General features: G+C 33.1%; 1 protein-coding gene across 3 annotated transcripts; it reads right to left on the minus strand.

Annotated features, from left to right (window-relative positions):
• Positions 1–238: 238 nt before the first annotated feature.
• On the minus strand, positions 239–2007 carry LOC140983265 (RNA-binding protein involved in heterochromatin assembly dri1-like). 3 transcript variants are annotated; one of them, XM_073450231.1, is made up of 4 exons: positions 1838–2007; positions 856–1234; positions 539–656; positions 239–462 (listed from the first exon to the last, which is right to left on the minus strand). In XM_073450231.1, exons 2-3 carry the CDS (start codon positions 1227–1229, stop codon positions 566–568), a joined length of 465 nt encoding a protein of 154 aa, XP_073306332.1. In that variant the 5' UTR covers positions 1230–1234; positions 1838–2007; the 3' UTR covers positions 239–462; positions 539–565. The 3 variants fall into 3 exon arrangements, with proteins under 3 accessions (XP_073306332.1, XP_073306330.1, XP_073306329.1); XM_073450229.1 differs by lacking the exon at positions 1838–2007 and adding an exon at positions 1669–1763 and having other exon boundaries at positions 240–656; XM_073450228.1 differs by having other exon boundaries at positions 242–656; positions 1838–2006.
• Positions 2008–17386: the final 15379 nt, after the last annotated feature.

Below are 17386 nucleotides of genomic sequence, written 5' to 3' on the forward strand. Positions count from 1 at the left end.
TAAATCGCAAATCAACCAGACATTAAGCAAACATAAATCGGTTTGACGACAGTGTTCTTCCCAAAATCGTCGCAAACTTATCGACAATTTTTTAAAACCATTGCTTCTTTTTTAATGATGTATGTTTTTAGCAACGGAATTCAAAACCGTCGCTGGTTGCAATTTTTTGTAGTTATTTGTTTGCGTTAATAGTAGGTGTGAAATACTTCGACCATTGCTTTAGTTTTTTTATCATANTAATATAAATGAAAACAAAAACAAGAAATACAAGGCTATCCAACATTCTTAAGTAAAATTAAAACCTAGGTAACAATATTTAAACTGATTAATGATCCCTAAAATGAACATGACAAAAATATAAATTCTAAAGAAAATTGAAAATCGCTTGTGGTGGAGGCCGAAAACGTGCATGCGCTTCTTTTGTTTTCGATTCTCTCTATTCAACTTTAATATCATGTGGACCTGAAAATTGTATCCAATATATTGAAAAATAGAAATGAAATAAAAATTTAATTTAATAATTAACTAATTAATTTACCCAAAAAATAGAGAATCTTGCATGCATTTAGAACGAAGATTTGCTAGTGGCTTCCTTCGGAGCATTGCACTTGAAGCATTCCATCCTATTAGCAAAGTTGTGCTCGTTGCAACCCAACCTATATATATATATTCCCAATTATATAAATAATTATTATTTATCAACATTTCATTCTATGATTTTTCAATAACTGAACGTTAAAATTAATTTTTAAAGATTAAAGTAAAACTTTGGTATAAGATAATTATTCTTCGAATTTGTTTTGAATTTTTTTTTTTTTTACAAGCAGTTTAATCAAGTAAAAAAAAAAAGTGTACCTGGTGCACATCCAATCGCCAGATTTCCAACCAGACCGGCTGCCGCCGCCGCCGCCAAACCCAAAGCCACGCCGTGGATAGTCTCCATCAAAAGCGGAGCCGCCTCCGGAGGCTTCATCCTTGACCGCGCCACATTTGAAGCAGCTGGAGCGGCTGGCGAAGTTGTGAGCTCCGCAGTTGCCAACGGAGCAGTACCAGTCGCCGGGCCTCACGTCAGGTCCCGTGAACCCGTAGGACTGCCCGCCTCTCCCGCCAAAGCCGCCATAATCACCTCTTTCTCCCGGCCTCGGGTCTCCGCAGCGCTGGCAGGAGTCCCTCCTTTGGAAGTTGAGGTGGTGGCATGATCTGCAGTTCCAATCTCCGGGCCGGTTCATTATTCCTAGAATCAATCACATGATTCAAAAACAAAATCCCTTTCATTCACTTCATTCCATAATTGCATTATATTCTACTAAAAAAAAAATCACATTTTAAAGTCGAGAATTTTGTATAGTAATCAAAATTGAATTAACATGCATAAAATTCCAAGCGTAAAACTATAAATATATTTGTAAAAACTAAAAACATATATAAGAATAAATAATTATTTTATTTTCATCTAATTGTTCGAGTTAAACTAAATTACAATTCATTGAACAAGAAGTGAAGCATCATTCTAACTCAAACGTGAAATTTAAATTTGATAAAATTTGAGCAATCATTTTATTTTTTTTTTTAAAATTTAAATATGATAAAATTTGAGCAATCATTTTATTTTTTTTTAAAAAAAAAAATTCAAGTTTCATGTGACCAATTAACACGATGGTCTCTCACAATTATGCCTTCTTGGGCAATATCAAAACTGCATGGCCGAAGTTTTTATGGCTGGTTAGCTTCCCATGCATGTAAGCTCATAATATATTCACATATGTGTGTGTGTGTGTGTGTGTGTGTGTGTGTGTGTGTGTGTGTGTGTGTGTGTGTGAATAATATATACACTTACCCTACGGAATGAAAGGCAAAAAAACTGGCAACACGAGACTGGGATCGGAAGACAGCTTCAATATAAGTTGTGGTAAGAAATTTTGGTGTGGAGTGACGTTTATATAGTAAAAAAGCTGCCTCGAAAATGGATAGAAACGAGGGAGGTAGGTGGGTTCTTTTTCCTAAGCAAATATATTCTCCTGTCCTGACTCGCCTCCCTTGTTGAACAGAGGGGAATCACATAAAAATACTAAATTATTAAAGATAAAAAAAGACAGTGGGATTGTAATTAAGATTGTATACAAAAAAGAAACATCCAATTATTATTTTTTTTTATAAAAAGAGGAAATATTAATGTGAGATTTAATAAAGTTGTTGTAGCCATAGTTGCTTTTAAGGGATTTTTTTGGAGTTGGGAATTGCTTGAACACTGGAAATTGCATTCAAAGAGAGGAGAGCCCTTTTATTATTATTATTATTATTATTATTATTATTATTATTATTATTGTAACTGGAAATCCACACACTGCTATTTATACATGTGTATTGAGTAAATCTTCATACTGAACACAGTAATGTGGATATCAACTTAACCAAATAAAGCCCACATGGGTTGAGTCATGATTGGATAAGTAAGAACAAATATTCCTATTTTTGCCAGACAAATTGAATATTCCATGAATTTTTAAATCATTCAAAGTGAGTCAACTTGTTATCAATTTTCTTTTAAAAAATGTACTTCGGTGATAGATGGATCAATTTTATTTATATGAGTTTATAAATGAATAATTATGTATTATGAGTTGTATATTAAGTTAAGCTCAAAATAAAGTGATCAACTAAGGTTTTCGGTTATTGTGCTTTAATGTATCTAATAGGTTGTGGGTCTTTAATGTGTAGAGACATAAGTGTAATTTCTGTTATTATGATGTGCTAAAACAGAAATATTAGAAGATAATAATAAACATTATCTATATATATGGGTCATGATCCCCAAATCACGCTCTATTACGTTCTCTATTCTCTTCCTTATTAAGAAAATAGTTTAGAAGAGAAATTTAAATGATTGTCTCAAGGAAAGAGTGCGTAGATCTGGAAGATCAAGACACATGCTGAAGAATTCAGGATTATGGCTTCAGGTACGCTTCCGCTTAAGTTTTCAGTCAAATTCTTTATGATTTAACATGATGGATTCTGCGGTTTATAAGTTTTCCCCAACAAGTGATATGAGAGCCACTCATCCTTGAATCATTAAGATTTGTTTAAAGTTTTGGATATTGTTTGGATCCAGATCTGGAAAAGAAATTTTTGTTTAAAACGTTTTTGATATGGTTTCAGATCTAAAAAAGATTTTGGTGAAATTTTTTAAAGATTTGGTATAAAATTTCTATTTTCCGTCCAGTTTTGTTCGACAAAAATATTTTTGAGGAAATCGAAAATTTGGGTTTTAAAAAAAATACGTAGGGTTGACACATAGGGATTCGGGTTGACCCGTACGGAATTTCGAAAATTTTAAAAAAAACAAATTATTTTTTCGATTCAGGTTTATTCGGTTTAAGATTAAATATTCAATTGTTCAAATAATTATAAGGTTATATGTATTTCTAAAATATATTAATTGAAATAAAATGTCGCCAAAGTGACCTCTTTTATGTAAATTAATTTTATTTTGAAATACAAAAGGATTTTGTTATATGTGATCTATATGAATATTAATCGGCCCAAAGAAAGATTAATATTTAATATAATTACATATGCACTTGTGGTGGTAAACATGTGATGGTTTTTGGTTTTCATGTGAATAATAAATCGGTCCAAAGGAAGGTTGTTATTTGACATGATAGTTATTATCAGTGTTTGACTGCTGCACCAGGATATCGCTTACAGGTGAATATTTTGTGCAAAGATGAAATATTAATGGAGTGCTCGATATTCTGTTTATTGGGTTTACATTATTTGAATTTATTGATTATTTTATTTGGATATTTGGTAGAGCATGTATATTTGGTTTTTTTGTTCTCTGTTCAAATTTAACTCCTAAAAATATCCACTTCAATATAAATTATATTCCTATGTTAAATGGCTCAAATTTTAAATCGTGGCAAGAGAATTTGTTGATACTTCTCGGAGTCATGGATTTAGACCTTGCGATAAGGGTTGACTCTCCTCCCGTCATTACAAATAAGAATACCTCTAATGAAAAGAGAGAGTTTGAAATGTGAGAGAGGTCGAATTGCATATATATGATGATTATGAAGAGGGCCATTCCAGAAACATTCAGTGGCACAATGTCTAGCGACATTGCTACGGTTAAGGCTTTCCTTCAGGACCTCGAAAATAGGTTTGCTAAAAATGAGAAGTCTGAAATTGGTATACTTTTGGCAAGCCTCGTTTCAATGAGGTACATGGATAAGGGCAACATCAGAGATTACATTGTGGAAATGTCTCATATTGCTTCAAGATTGAAAGCACTGAAACTTGACCTCTTTCAGGACTTGCTGATACATCTGGGTTTGATATATCTTCCTCCCCAGCTTAACCAGTTCAAGGTGAGCTATAACTGTCAGAAAGAGACTTGGTCTCTGAATGAGCTCATCTCACACTGTGTTCAGGAAGCGGAAAAGTTGAAGCAAGATAAGACAGAAAGTGCTCATTATACCTCTACCTCGAAAGATAAAGGAAAGAAAATGAAGGATAAGGAAGCTAGGGATACACAGCCTCCGAAGAAACAACAGAAGAATCCAAGTGATTCTCAAAGTTTTGGTTGTTTTTTTTGTGGCAAGATGGGCATATGAAGAAGCAATGTAGTAATTATCACGCTTGGCGTGCTAAGAAAGGTATGCTTCTGAATATGGTTTGTTCTGAGGTTAATTTAACTTCAGTGCCTAGACACACGAGGTTGATAGATTCTGGTGCAACACCTCAAATAAGTGTGTTTATGCAGGGTTGCCTGGATTGCCGAAAACCAAGTAATGCTGAAAGATTCATCTACGTTGATGACGACAACAAATTTGAAATTGAGGTAATAGGAAAAATTAGATTATTGTTAAAGACAAGAAAATATTTGGATATTTATGAAACATTTGTTGTACCGTCTTTTAGACGGAATTTTATTTCCATTTCTGCATTGGAAAATTTTGGTTATTCTTGTTCTTTTGGAAATGGAATATTCAGTTTGTTTCTCGATTCAAAATTGGTTGGTTCGGGTTCTTTATCAGGATACAATAATCTTTATTCTTTGGATGTTATTGCTTCATTTAATGAATCCTTGCAAACAAGCAAAGACACTAAAAGAAAATTAATCAGTGAGAATTCAGTTGTGTTATGACACAAGAGATTGCATCATATATCTGAAAAGAGAATAAGAAGACTTGTGTCAGAAAAAATTCTCGAACCTTTAGATTACACATATTTTAATAATTGTGCTAATTGTATAAAGGGGAAACAAACAAAACAAAAGGAGATTTAAAGCCAACAGATGTTCAGGCGTCTTAGAACTTATACATACTGATATTTTTGGACCATTCTCTTCGGCTTCTTGGAATAGTCAACAGTATTTTATAACATTCACATAAGATTTTTCAAGATATGACTTCATTTATCTCATTCATAAAAAGGCACAGTCATTGAATGTGTTCAAAAATTATAAAGTTGAAGTTGAAAATCAACTTGGCTTAAAGATTAAAAACGTTAGATCTAACCGTGGTGATGAATACTATGGTAGATATGACGGTTCGGGTGAACAATGTCCAAGACCTTTTGCTAGATTCCTAGAGGAATGTGGTATCGTCTCACAGTACACTATGCCGAGTTCTCCCACTATGAATGGTGTTGCTGGAAGACGAAACAGAACGCTTAAGGACATGGTGAGGAGTTTGATCGGTCATTCTACCTTACGAGAATCACTATGGGGAGAAGCACTAAAAACCGCAACATATATTCTTAACAGAGTTCCAACTAAGGCAGCGACCAAAACCCTTTATGAAATTTGGACGAGTAAAAAGCCTAGTCTTAAGCATCTGCACGTTTGGGGATGTCCACCTGAGGCAAGGCTTTATAGGCCTAATGAAAAAAAAACTGGATTCAAGGACGGTCAGCTATTATTTTATTAGTTACTCTGAAAGATCCAGGGGGTACAAGTTTTATGATCTCACAAGGAAGTCGATTTTTGAGTCGAGAAATGCTCGGTTCTTTGAGGATGATGAGTTTGCGGGAGGAGATAAAGTAAGGGATATTTTCTTTGAATAGGAATATGTAAATATTCCGACAAGTTTCTTGGACATTGATCAGGACCACATTCCTCACTTTGACCAAGACACAATACAGGAAGAAAATATAAGAAATCCTTCCATTCTAGATGAACAAACTCAAACACCTCCAGAACCTTTGCCATTAAGGAAATCCATTAGAGAGCGGAGAAATGCAATGCCAGATGATTATATTGTATTTCTTCAAGAACATGAGGCAGACATTGGACTGATGGAGGATGATCCTATTAACTTCCGTCAAGCCATGGAAAGTTCTAACTCTTAAAAGTGGAATGATGCCATGAATAAGGAGATAAAGTCCACGAAGGACAATGACGTATGAGATCTTGTCCCGTTGCCTAAAGGTACAAAACACATCGGTTGCAAATGGATATTTAAAACAAAGATAAATTCGAAAGACAATGTTGAAAGATATAAGGCTCGTCTTGTCGCTAAAGGCTTTACATAGAAAGAAGGCATTGACTATAAAGAGACTTTATCTCTTTCTCTCCGGTTTCTTCGAAAGACTCTTTAAGGATTATAATGACTTTTGTGGCGCATTTCGATCTTGAGCTTCATCAGATGGAAATAAAAGACTTGGTTTCTAAATTGTGACATTGATAAAACAATTTATATGGTGCAGTCAGAAAATTTTGTTTCCAAAGACACAAATAATATTGTTTGCAAATTAAAGAAATCCATCTATGGACTCAAACATACATCTCGACAATGGTATTTCAAATTTCATCAAGTGATCATCTCGTTTGGCTTTGAGATGAATTTGGTCGATGATTGTGTGTACCAAAAGTTCAGTGGGAGTAAGCATATTTTTCCGATTTTATATTTTGATGACATTTTGCTCACTAGCAACGATATAGAGTTGTTGCATGACACCAAGAAATTTCTATCTAAGAATTTTGAGATGAAAGATCTTGGTGATGCATATTTTGTATTGGGTATTCAAATATATCGAGATCGTTCTCGAGGTATTCTTGGATTATTTCAGAAATTCTATATCGAGAAAGTTCTCAAGCAATATGGGATGCAAGATTTTAAACCAACAGATACCCCTATGGCTAAGGGAGACAAATTTAGTTTCAAACAATGCCCAAAAAATGATTTTGAGGAAAAGAAAATGCATAATATTCCATATGCATCTGCAGTGGGAGTCTGATGTATGCTCAGATTTGTACACGTCCAGTGTTATTGTGTAGACAGGAATGTTGGAATTATATTTAAGTAATCCAGGAGTGGAACATTGGAAAACAGTCAAAAGGGTTTTACGGTACCTAAATAGAACAAAATATTACATGCTCATATATCGGAGGTTGGATCAGTTTGAGATCATTGGGTATACTGACTCCAATTTTTCTAGATGCCAAGATAGTAGGAAATCTACGTCGGGCTACATCTATCTCCTTGTTGGAGGTGTCATTTCCTGGAAGAGTGCTAAACAGTCACTTATAGCCTCTTCCACCATGGCAGCTGAGTTTGTAGCGTGTTATGAGGCGTCCAATTATGAAATATGGCTGTAAAATTTTGTCACGAGACTACTCGTTGTTGATGGCATTGAAGGCAGCGAAGAATACATTGTGACAATAAATCAGTTGTTATGTATTCCAATAAGAACAGGAGCTCGACGAAGTCAAAACATATTGACATAAAGTTTCATGTTGTTAAAGAAAAAATTCAGAGTGGAAAGTTGTCTATTGAGCATATCGGTACAAACTCCATGGTTGCAGATCCGCTTACTAAGGGACTACCACCTAAACAGTTTAATGAGCACACAGCTAGTACGGGTGTTATGTCAATTGAGGAAATTCAGTTTTAGTGGGAGCTTGTTATTTTAAATGCTTTTCAATTGTAGACATTTTTAGTTACAGTTATGTAAATTTATTTTCTGCAGAAATAAATTTCAAGTTAAATCACACTCTGATTATGGTTTAAAGTTTGATCCCAATAAGGCTAAGGGAGGACCAGTTGGAATTAAGGATGTTACGGTCACATTGCATGAAATTTCCATGCTACACATCCACTTCATGATCTATGTCATTCAGTTGTGTTGGCATATGTGACCATTAATGGGCCTAGCTACCTTGAGTGTAGAGAAGGCTGATTTGATCCTATGTTGATGTGATTGATGGACCGGATTGGTTATAGATACATATCGGAATGACAACAATTTTGGGCTCATAAGGTTATTTTCACAAACATAATTATAAGGTTGCACATATAGCCCAAGTGGGAGATTGTTAGATTAATTTTATTTATATGAGCTTATATGTGAATAATTATGTTTTGTGGGTTGTCTATTAAGTTACGTTCAAAATAATATGATCAACTAAGGTATCGAGTTATTGGGCTTTAATGTATCTAATAGGTTGTGAGAATTTAATGTGTAGAGACATAAGTGTAATTTCTATTTTTATAATGGACTAAAACAGAAATATCAGACGATAATGATAAACATTATCTATATATATAGGTCATGGTCCCTAGATCACGCTCTATCACGTTCCCTATTATCTTCCCCATTAAGAAAATATTTTACAACAGAAAACTAAAGGATTCTCTCAAGGAAAGAACGCGTAGATCTGGAAGATCAAGGCACGTTCTAAAGAATTCAGGATTATGGCTTCAGGTACGCTTCCGTTTAAGTTTTCAGTCAAAATCTTAATGATTTAGCATGATGGATTCAGCAGTTTATGGGTTTTCCTCAACAAGATATATATACTTATGTGTTCAAAATTAAAGTGAAACTTTGTATGTGATAGAAATATATTAAAATTGTATATCTAGAATGTGAGTGGCATCTCATCAATGAGAACGATTGATGGACATCATATCAAACTTATATATATACCTCAGTTTCAGTAATATCCCACATGCCCTACGTACCCCACCACCAGTCACTATGCGGTTGCAAAAAATGTGATTTCTTTAGAATATTCATGTTTTGTACTTGAAGTTTGAACGTTAATGTACTGTAATAAGTCAGATGCTTATAATTGTTTTATTTGAGGGGAATCTCAAATCTACGAAATCTCAAAAATCATCAAAACTTGAGACATACATATATATATTTGAGACATACATACAGATAGAAATTGAATCAATTATATACATATATATTTTATGTATGTATATATATTATATACAGGCATGCATTCGTGTGTGTCAGTCTTATATCCTGAATTGCATCGCCAGAAACTCCCGAAAACGATCTCTCCGTTCGAATTCTCTTTTTCTTTTTTTTTTTTTTTTTTTTAAATNAAAGAAAGTGAAAATGGTGGAATTTCGATAAAGAAGTGAGTCTTCGAGGTTCAATTTGACCATCTTTTCTTTAATAATGAAATATCTTTTCTTTTTTCCAATCTACACTGCCATGGCTTTTTTGCTGTCACGTTAACTTTTTTCCCTACCCATCTTTTTTTCCTACACCCCTTTTGAATGAATCTATATTCCACCACGATTTCATTCAAGCCGTTTAACAAAATTTCAATCTTTTTTTATTTTCTAATCGATTTCAATTTCACCATTTGTTGGAACAGGAATCGACAATTAATAGGCTTAAATGATTCTTGTCTTTTGTCAAATTTCAAAATATTTCTGAAACATATTTATCTTGGAACAACATTTGATATTAAAACTGTTGTGTTAATTTTTTATAAATAATGAAACAATTACTTAATTACTAAGCTGTTGCATGTGATATTTTCATTATATGATCTGTCCATGGATAACATAAGGAAGTAAAGTTCAAGGTTTTTTTTATGCTTACAACTATATATATATATATTTATAATTTTGATATGTTGTCCATTAACCGTAACAAAGTTTGTTGATACATACAAAATGTTCAAGAACATGCATGCCGGTTTGCTGTCCTCCGAGTTGTTTGAATACATCTCGGGGCTAAGAACAAAAACCTGAAATCTAGCTCGCTCGGTAGCCTACATGACTAATTGACTGACTTTTCTCCAACGGTCCCCAAGTTCCTCGACTGATACTGCCAAACGGGATGAGGATACAAATATATATAAATACACTATAAAATAATTAATGTATATTTCTGTCGAGTATGCAGCACGAAAATCATCTGAAAACCAAAAAGATTTTATACAAGCTCTCCCCCGACATTGATCGATGATATCCGTATTGGCCAAGATATCTCAGATTACAATACGGAATTATTTAAGTTCAGTATGTTAGAGTTTTTCAACAAAATCATATTTCTACATAACTATGAACATGATAAACAATATGTGAAAGCGGATCAAGCGTTGCCTCCGACCATCGAATGATTTGTAAGTTTTCGATTTTCCTCCAATCGAACCTTTCTAAGCACTTCAACTCTCTGTAGATGGTGTATGCGCTTAGGGACCTCAATCACTGATATTTATAGGTTTCTCATACCATCAATGAGTGATTGCGGGAGCTTGATTGTCAAAAAGAGGATGAACAAGCGTATCTCAATTTTTTAAAGTTGAGACGGCGTACGCATATTTTGTCAAAAGATGTAGGCAATGGTTAATTGTCGCCATTTTTGACACGTTTAATAATTCTTTTTTTGATATGGGCTATTTGTTGGGTCGGTTGGGGGGATAATCGTTGAGCTACAATAGCTCGGTTCTTAAAATATTGAGCATCGATGAATTAAATCTAGTTTGGTTTTAAACCAAGCGAAAATCACTCGAATAGAAACCGATTTAACATTTTGTAAAGCATTTAAAATATATGCAAGTTGAATGAGTAAAAATATTTTGGTTGAAGTATTTTATCAAACACTTTGTATGCAATATTTTGATATTTGAATAACACATAAAATACTTCAAAAATGCATCTTTAAAATAATGGAAATGATAAGTAAATGCAATAAACAAATAAACACGAATTTGTTTATGAATGTTCGGATACTTCAAATGCTCTTACGTCACCTCTTCTTCACCTTGGGAAGGATTCATTAGAAAACTTTGATTTATACAACTATTTGTACAAACCTGATCCGGAAGGACATCACCCAACTAGAACTCCTAGCACTCAAGATTGTAGGCAGCACCTCACTATTAGCATATTGTTTAATGTCTCATATGCAAAGACTACAAACACAATGTTTTACGTCTTTGTGTAAAGACTCACTCAACTAATATTTGAAGTTCAACTATCTTGTATATGTGTGAGTGATTGTGCGTGAGGATTTTGTCCTTTATAGTGTACATCTCAAATGTATCATCACACAAGGACTTGTGCTCTCAACTAGCTGATTTTTTCATGCTAACTGTCCATGCTTTGAATCCTCTTCAAAAGCTTTTGTTTGATTTTCAAGATGTTGTATTTATAAACCCCAACAATGATATATACGTTAGAAACAAGAATAAGACCGTTTGGAAAGTTTTTGTATTGTTTTTGAAATTGCAACGGTCAAATTCGCCTTGTTGGACATTTTCCCGAGTGGTCTACTCTGGTCAACTAGTTCAGTTCAACTGGTCTGATTCAGTTTCAGCTGGTTCAGTTCAACTGGTTTGGTTCAGTTGGTCAGCAGTTGGTTCAGTTCAGTTCAGTTGGTCAGCAGCTGGTTCAGTTCAGTTCAGTTGGTGTGCTGAAATCAGCCTAGCTGATTTCATTTTGTACAGAACCAGTAGCTTCATTGTCATTTATCAGCATCTTAAGCTTCTATTCAGACTTTGACTTCTGAAGATGATTTGTAGATCATCGTCTTATTTTTCCAACACATATCGAATCGCTTCATTCCAATAAACGTGCTAAGAGATATGACCAAAATACCGCAACTGCTCATACCAAATTGATTGTTGTTTCCTGCAATCAGTTCGGTAATTCAGCGATCCGTTATACCTTGATAACATCAGATTTTTCCCAACTGACGTGAAATATGACTCGTTCCAAATTGAGTTTTCTGATAAGAGATGTTGGCGGATTGTCATTTGAATCATGCAGTTGAGAGATATCATCAAAATACCAAAGCTCGCCAGAAATTCAGTTTGTGCATAATTCAGTTTCAGTTTGCTTCTTGTGTTAATAACTTCACATTTGAGTAAATATGTTAGAAACATAATAACAAGTTTTGTTAACATCAAAATCAAGATTGCGAATATAAAATATTCCAACACTAATTTTCTTACATTATCCCACTTGGGCCATACTTATCTCATTTACCATAGAAAAAAACAAAACACATGAATCATAGCGATATGTCCTCTAAAAGCGAGTATTATCTTCCATGTATTACAATGCATTATGTATCTCAAATATGTATTACTTAATGTATAAAACTTATGTTTATTCGAGGTCTAACTTTATTGATATTTCTCGAATAAATGAATGTGTGCACAACAAATATGAGAAAATATCACAACAAAATTTCATTAATTTGTTCTTACAAAAAATTACATAAATGAACCAAGTCTCATTTTTTCTATATGATCTTTAAATTTCAATGGCGGCATGTCTTTTTTTGAAAGGATCTGCAATCATCAATTCAGTGCTAATGTGCTCGATAAATAATTTCTTATTTTTAACATGTTCTTGTATGGCTAAATACTTAATGTCGATGTGCTTGCTTCGACTACCACTTTCGTTATTTTTAGCCATAAAAACAGCAGCTGAATTGTCATCACAATATAGAATCCATAATTCTAAACCTTGAAATGAAACTCTTCAACTTTACACCATGTGAGGTTACCTCAAAACAAGATACGAACTCAACTTTCATAGTGAAAGTAGCAGTCAATGTCTGCTATGCACTTCTCCAAGATACAACTCCACCAACTAGCATGAAAATATATACTGAAGTGGATTTTCATTAATCAATGCAGCCAGTGTAGTCTTAATCAGACTAGCCAATTACTTTCAAATTCTCAGTTTGTATGAACAAAAGCATATAATCTTTGGTCCCTCGAAAGTACCTCATCACTTTTTTTGCAGCTTTCAAATGGTTTAAACCTGGATTACTCTGATATCTTCCCAACAAAAAATGAAGTGTGAGGTCTAGTGCAAATTTAAGCATACATCAAGCTTTCGACAGCAGAAGCATAAGGAATGTTTTTCATTTGTTCCATCATTCTTTGGGCATCGGCTTAAATTGAGCTTATCTTCTTTCACAATGGGAGCTATATTTGGTCAACAATCTTTCATCCGATATCTCTTTAAAACTTTGTTGATATATGTTTCTTGAGACAGATCTAAAATACCTCTAATTCGGTCTCTATGTATCTTAATGTCAATGACATAAAATGCATCACTCATATCCTTCATATCAAAGTTTTTAGAGAGAAATTGTTTCACCTTATATAAAAACCCTTGTCATTGGTTGCAAGTAATATATCATCCACATATAGAATAAATAAACAAATCTTACTCTCATGACATTCTGGTATATACATTGATCAATGAGATTCTCTACAAATCCGAATGAAGAGATAACATCATGAAATTTTAAATAACATTGACGGGAAGCTTGTTTCAATCCATATATAGATTTCTTAAGCTTACATACCAAGTGCTCACCATTACTAGAGGAGAATCTTTCAAGTAGTTTAATATAAACATCTTCCTCTAGTTCTCCCCTGAGGAAAACTATTTTCATATCAATTTGTTGTAAATCCAAGTAAAAGTGTGCAACTAATGTTAGAATGATACAGAGATAATCTTTCTTAGATACAGGAGAAAAAATCTACTTATAGTCGATTCATTCTTGCTGAGTGAATCATTTAGCTACAAGTCTTATTTTATATCTTTCAATGTTGCCTAATGAGTTTTTCTTTGTTTTGAAAACACATTTACATCCAATTGATTTTACATCATCAGGCAACTGAACAAAATCTCAGATTCCATTGAATTACATATAATTCATCTTTTCTTTCATAGCATTAAACCATATTTGTGACTCATTACAACTCATAGATTTTAAAAATGTTTATGTTAAAATATGATTCTTGTAAATACACAACATAATCACTAGATATAGCTTATCTTCTTATTCTACTAGATCTCCTTAGGTTGTTTGGTTGATCAACAATTTCTTGTTGTTCTTCATTAATAACTTGATCTACTGGATTTTCATCAGCGATTTGTGGAGCTTCAGGAATCGATTGTCTAACACTCATTTGGTCTTGAAGAGTTTGAATAACGACCAATCTATCATTTGAACAAGAGGGTTGTCGATTAATGCGATCTTTCTCAAAAACTATGTCATTTGAATGATCACTCCCACTAATCAAGTCATTTTCAATAAATTTTTCATTTCTTGATTCCACAATTCTAGTGTTGTGATTCAAATATGAAGACAGCTTATTTGTCTATTTCATTATATCGAAAACCGTCTACAACCTCTCCAAAAGTGTTCATAATAAAAATTTTATGAAACCTTCGTCTTGAAAATTTTTTTCTCAAAAATTTTGACTAATAAAAAAACTGCAAATTGTCATCTTCAAGACTTCAAGGTTGAATAGAGAACTTCAACCGAGAAATAAGTTTTCCTACCAATTATATTCAGAAGAAATTCTCAGGTAAGTTTCTTAATATTATTATGTCCGACCTTCAAACTTCAAGTTTCTTACACAAAACTTCCATAAATAATATTTTCCAAAATTTCATGATATTCGATTTTTAGAAAATGAAAAAAATATTTTAAAGGCAGAAATATCACAGTTCTGATATGAAATGTTAATAGTTTTTCAACAAAATCATGTTTAGACACAACTATGAACATAATAAATAATATGCGGAAGCGGATCGAGCGTTAGCTCCGGCCATCAAATAATTTGTGAGTTTTCGGATCTCTTCCGATTGAAGTGTTCTAAGCACTTCAACTATGAGAAGATAATGTATTTTTGTTCTTATGAGGTGTGTGCTTAAGAACCTCAATTGCTGGTATTTATAGACCTCTCATATCATCAATAAGTGATTGCGGGAGATAGATTGTCAAAAAAAAAAAAGATGAGCATGCGAGTTTCAATTTTCTAAAGTTGAGGCCGCGTACGCATATTTCGTCAACAGATAGTCGACACGTTTAATAATTCTCCCTTTGATCTCATTTGTTTAACACAGTACAATCAAAATTATCGTGTCTTTGTTTTTCTTATCTTATGATCGATCTTGTATTCAATTTTTGATAGTTCAAGCCTTATTCTTATAAGTAGTAGAGTAACTTCTTTTGAGGGAATTTTAGGCTCAATTTTTTTAAATGTTATTACTATCCAAGTATACAGTCTATAACCTTCTGTATAATGTTTTCTCTTCACGTTTCACGAGCATCGTACACTTTGATTAACAATCATTTCAATTCATATTACTCACTGTTTAATCTTTCATATCTCTACAAAATTCAAAATTTCACCAAATTTTAGGTTGGTTTTACCTTCAATGTATGTCGATGATTCAATTGTTTTAAAATTTTCTATATTTTTTGCAATCGAGAATGAATTCATGCTCATTTTTCGAATGTAGAATTTATATTTTCTATCAGATTTTGTTTTGATTTCGGATTATGTACACGATGTTGTTCGTCATTTTTTTGGCGATTTCCTATCAATTATCATATGCTACTGACTGTGCGTAGCTTGTGTTCAAACATTATGACACATTATTTCTGACCGTCGATTAACCAATGATCTTTTATTTTGCTTTATTAATTATAATATTTAATTACCTACACTAAACCAAAATCTACCTCCGCATCTGATGACTAACAAATTCTTGTGCGTGTTCCTAACTACATTAAGGAAGTCTCAACCCGAAAAGAAGTGTGGTGGCTCCTCTAAGTCCTCTTTTCCTGATAGTACTTTCAGCATTTAGAAATTTTCATGGCATTACATTCCGGAGTCAGGTTTTATATNGAAACTGCAAAAAAAAAGTAGTACTGATTCGATTCTCTTTGGGAAATGCATCCATGCAGGCCAATTAATCGCCACCTTATTTCTTTAAATACGTACGTGAAAAGTATTTATTTTTCGATATTTTCGCATATCTCTAAATAATATCTGTTATTTAGAACAACTATTATCAATTATTATTTAGTATGTTTTGGAACGTTGAATTTATCCTTTTAAGAGAATACACAAAAATCAAGGCTTAATTTCTTCACTTAAATATATATATATATATATATATATATATATATATAAACAAAAAACTGTATATTTATTTTGTAAAATCTAATTAATTTTTGTTTTCTCAACAAAATAATTAATTCCAATTTAACTTCTCACCGATAACAAAATTCCCACATCAAATATTAAAAACTAATAACTATTAGCATATAAACCAGAAGGTCATACAATCGAATAAACAAACTTTTTGGAATGACACACCTCTTGGTTTATAACCTAACATCGGTATTCTGTTTGAGAATCGGTGTAGTGGAGTGGAAGATCCAGAAAAAATTTTATCATCGAATCGTTGTCGATAAGTGAAAAAAATAAAATTATAGATTATATTAAGATGCATGATAATGCATGCACTAAATACTGAAAAAGTGTATGAAAGCCATATATTGGGTCGGTGCGAACGTCAGCTTCTCAAAAGATCTGTAATGTTATAAATATCTCACATCAAATATTAAAACCTAATAAAGAGTAACTTCTTATAAACCACTCGATAGATAAGACTTTTGAGATATTACACTTGTTATGTTTATAACATAACATTGTCGTTCGATAAATTATGTTACTGATTATATTACTCTTAAGATGAGTCCTCTTACATTTTTGTATCGAAAGCCCACTAGAGAAATATACGGGCCGCACCAGATTCGTCCGAACGAAAAATGGCCCAGAAATTGGCCCAATGGGCCATTTATTAGGCTCTTTTTTTTGTGTGGAAATTTTGGGACTCATGACTTCGTACCATTAAAAGGAGAAAATACCTATATTTTAATTTAACTTAGTTTTATCACATAAAATTGAGACAAATGAGGGTTTTGAACAAATTGTTCTTTATTTTGGAATCTCATGGCTAATATCTCCCCGTGATCATCAAATGATTTGTGCTCACTTCCGGATGTTGGAAAAATGAGTTTCGTAGTACTGATCATTTTATCTCGACTATTTTCTCGCTATTCACTACAAGAAAAATGATTTTCCGCAGCACGTCATCAACAGCGTGCATTAAAAGCACGCTGCGAATATTACTTTTAACGGCGTGCATCCACATGTGCGTTGTTAATATTATTGCACTTGACAGTATTAACAGCGTGCATTAAGAGCACGCTGCGGATAGTAATATCCGCAGCGTGCAGTTATATTTGAGCTGTTAATAACTTATGCAATTTTCGCAGCGCACAATAAAGGCGCGCTGTTAATAAT

This window comes from Primulina huaijiensis, chromosome 8 (genome assembly GCF_012295235.1).
Source record: "Primulina huaijiensis isolate GDHJ02 chromosome 8, ASM1229523v2, whole genome shotgun sequence".
Taxonomy (NCBI): Eukaryota; Viridiplantae; Streptophyta; class Magnoliopsida; order Lamiales; family Gesneriaceae; genus Primulina; species Primulina huaijiensis.

Bases quoted from the DNA above. Each gene is read 5' to 3' on its own strand.
- LOC140983265 (XM_073450231.1), bottom strand. From the start codon at position 1,229: ATGAACCGGCCCGGAGATTGGAACTGCAGATCATGCCACCACCTCAAC. The intron at 657-855 runs GTACACTTTTTT...ATATATATATAG, and splicing joins GGCGATTGGATGTGCACCAG to GTTGGGTTGCAACGAGCACA.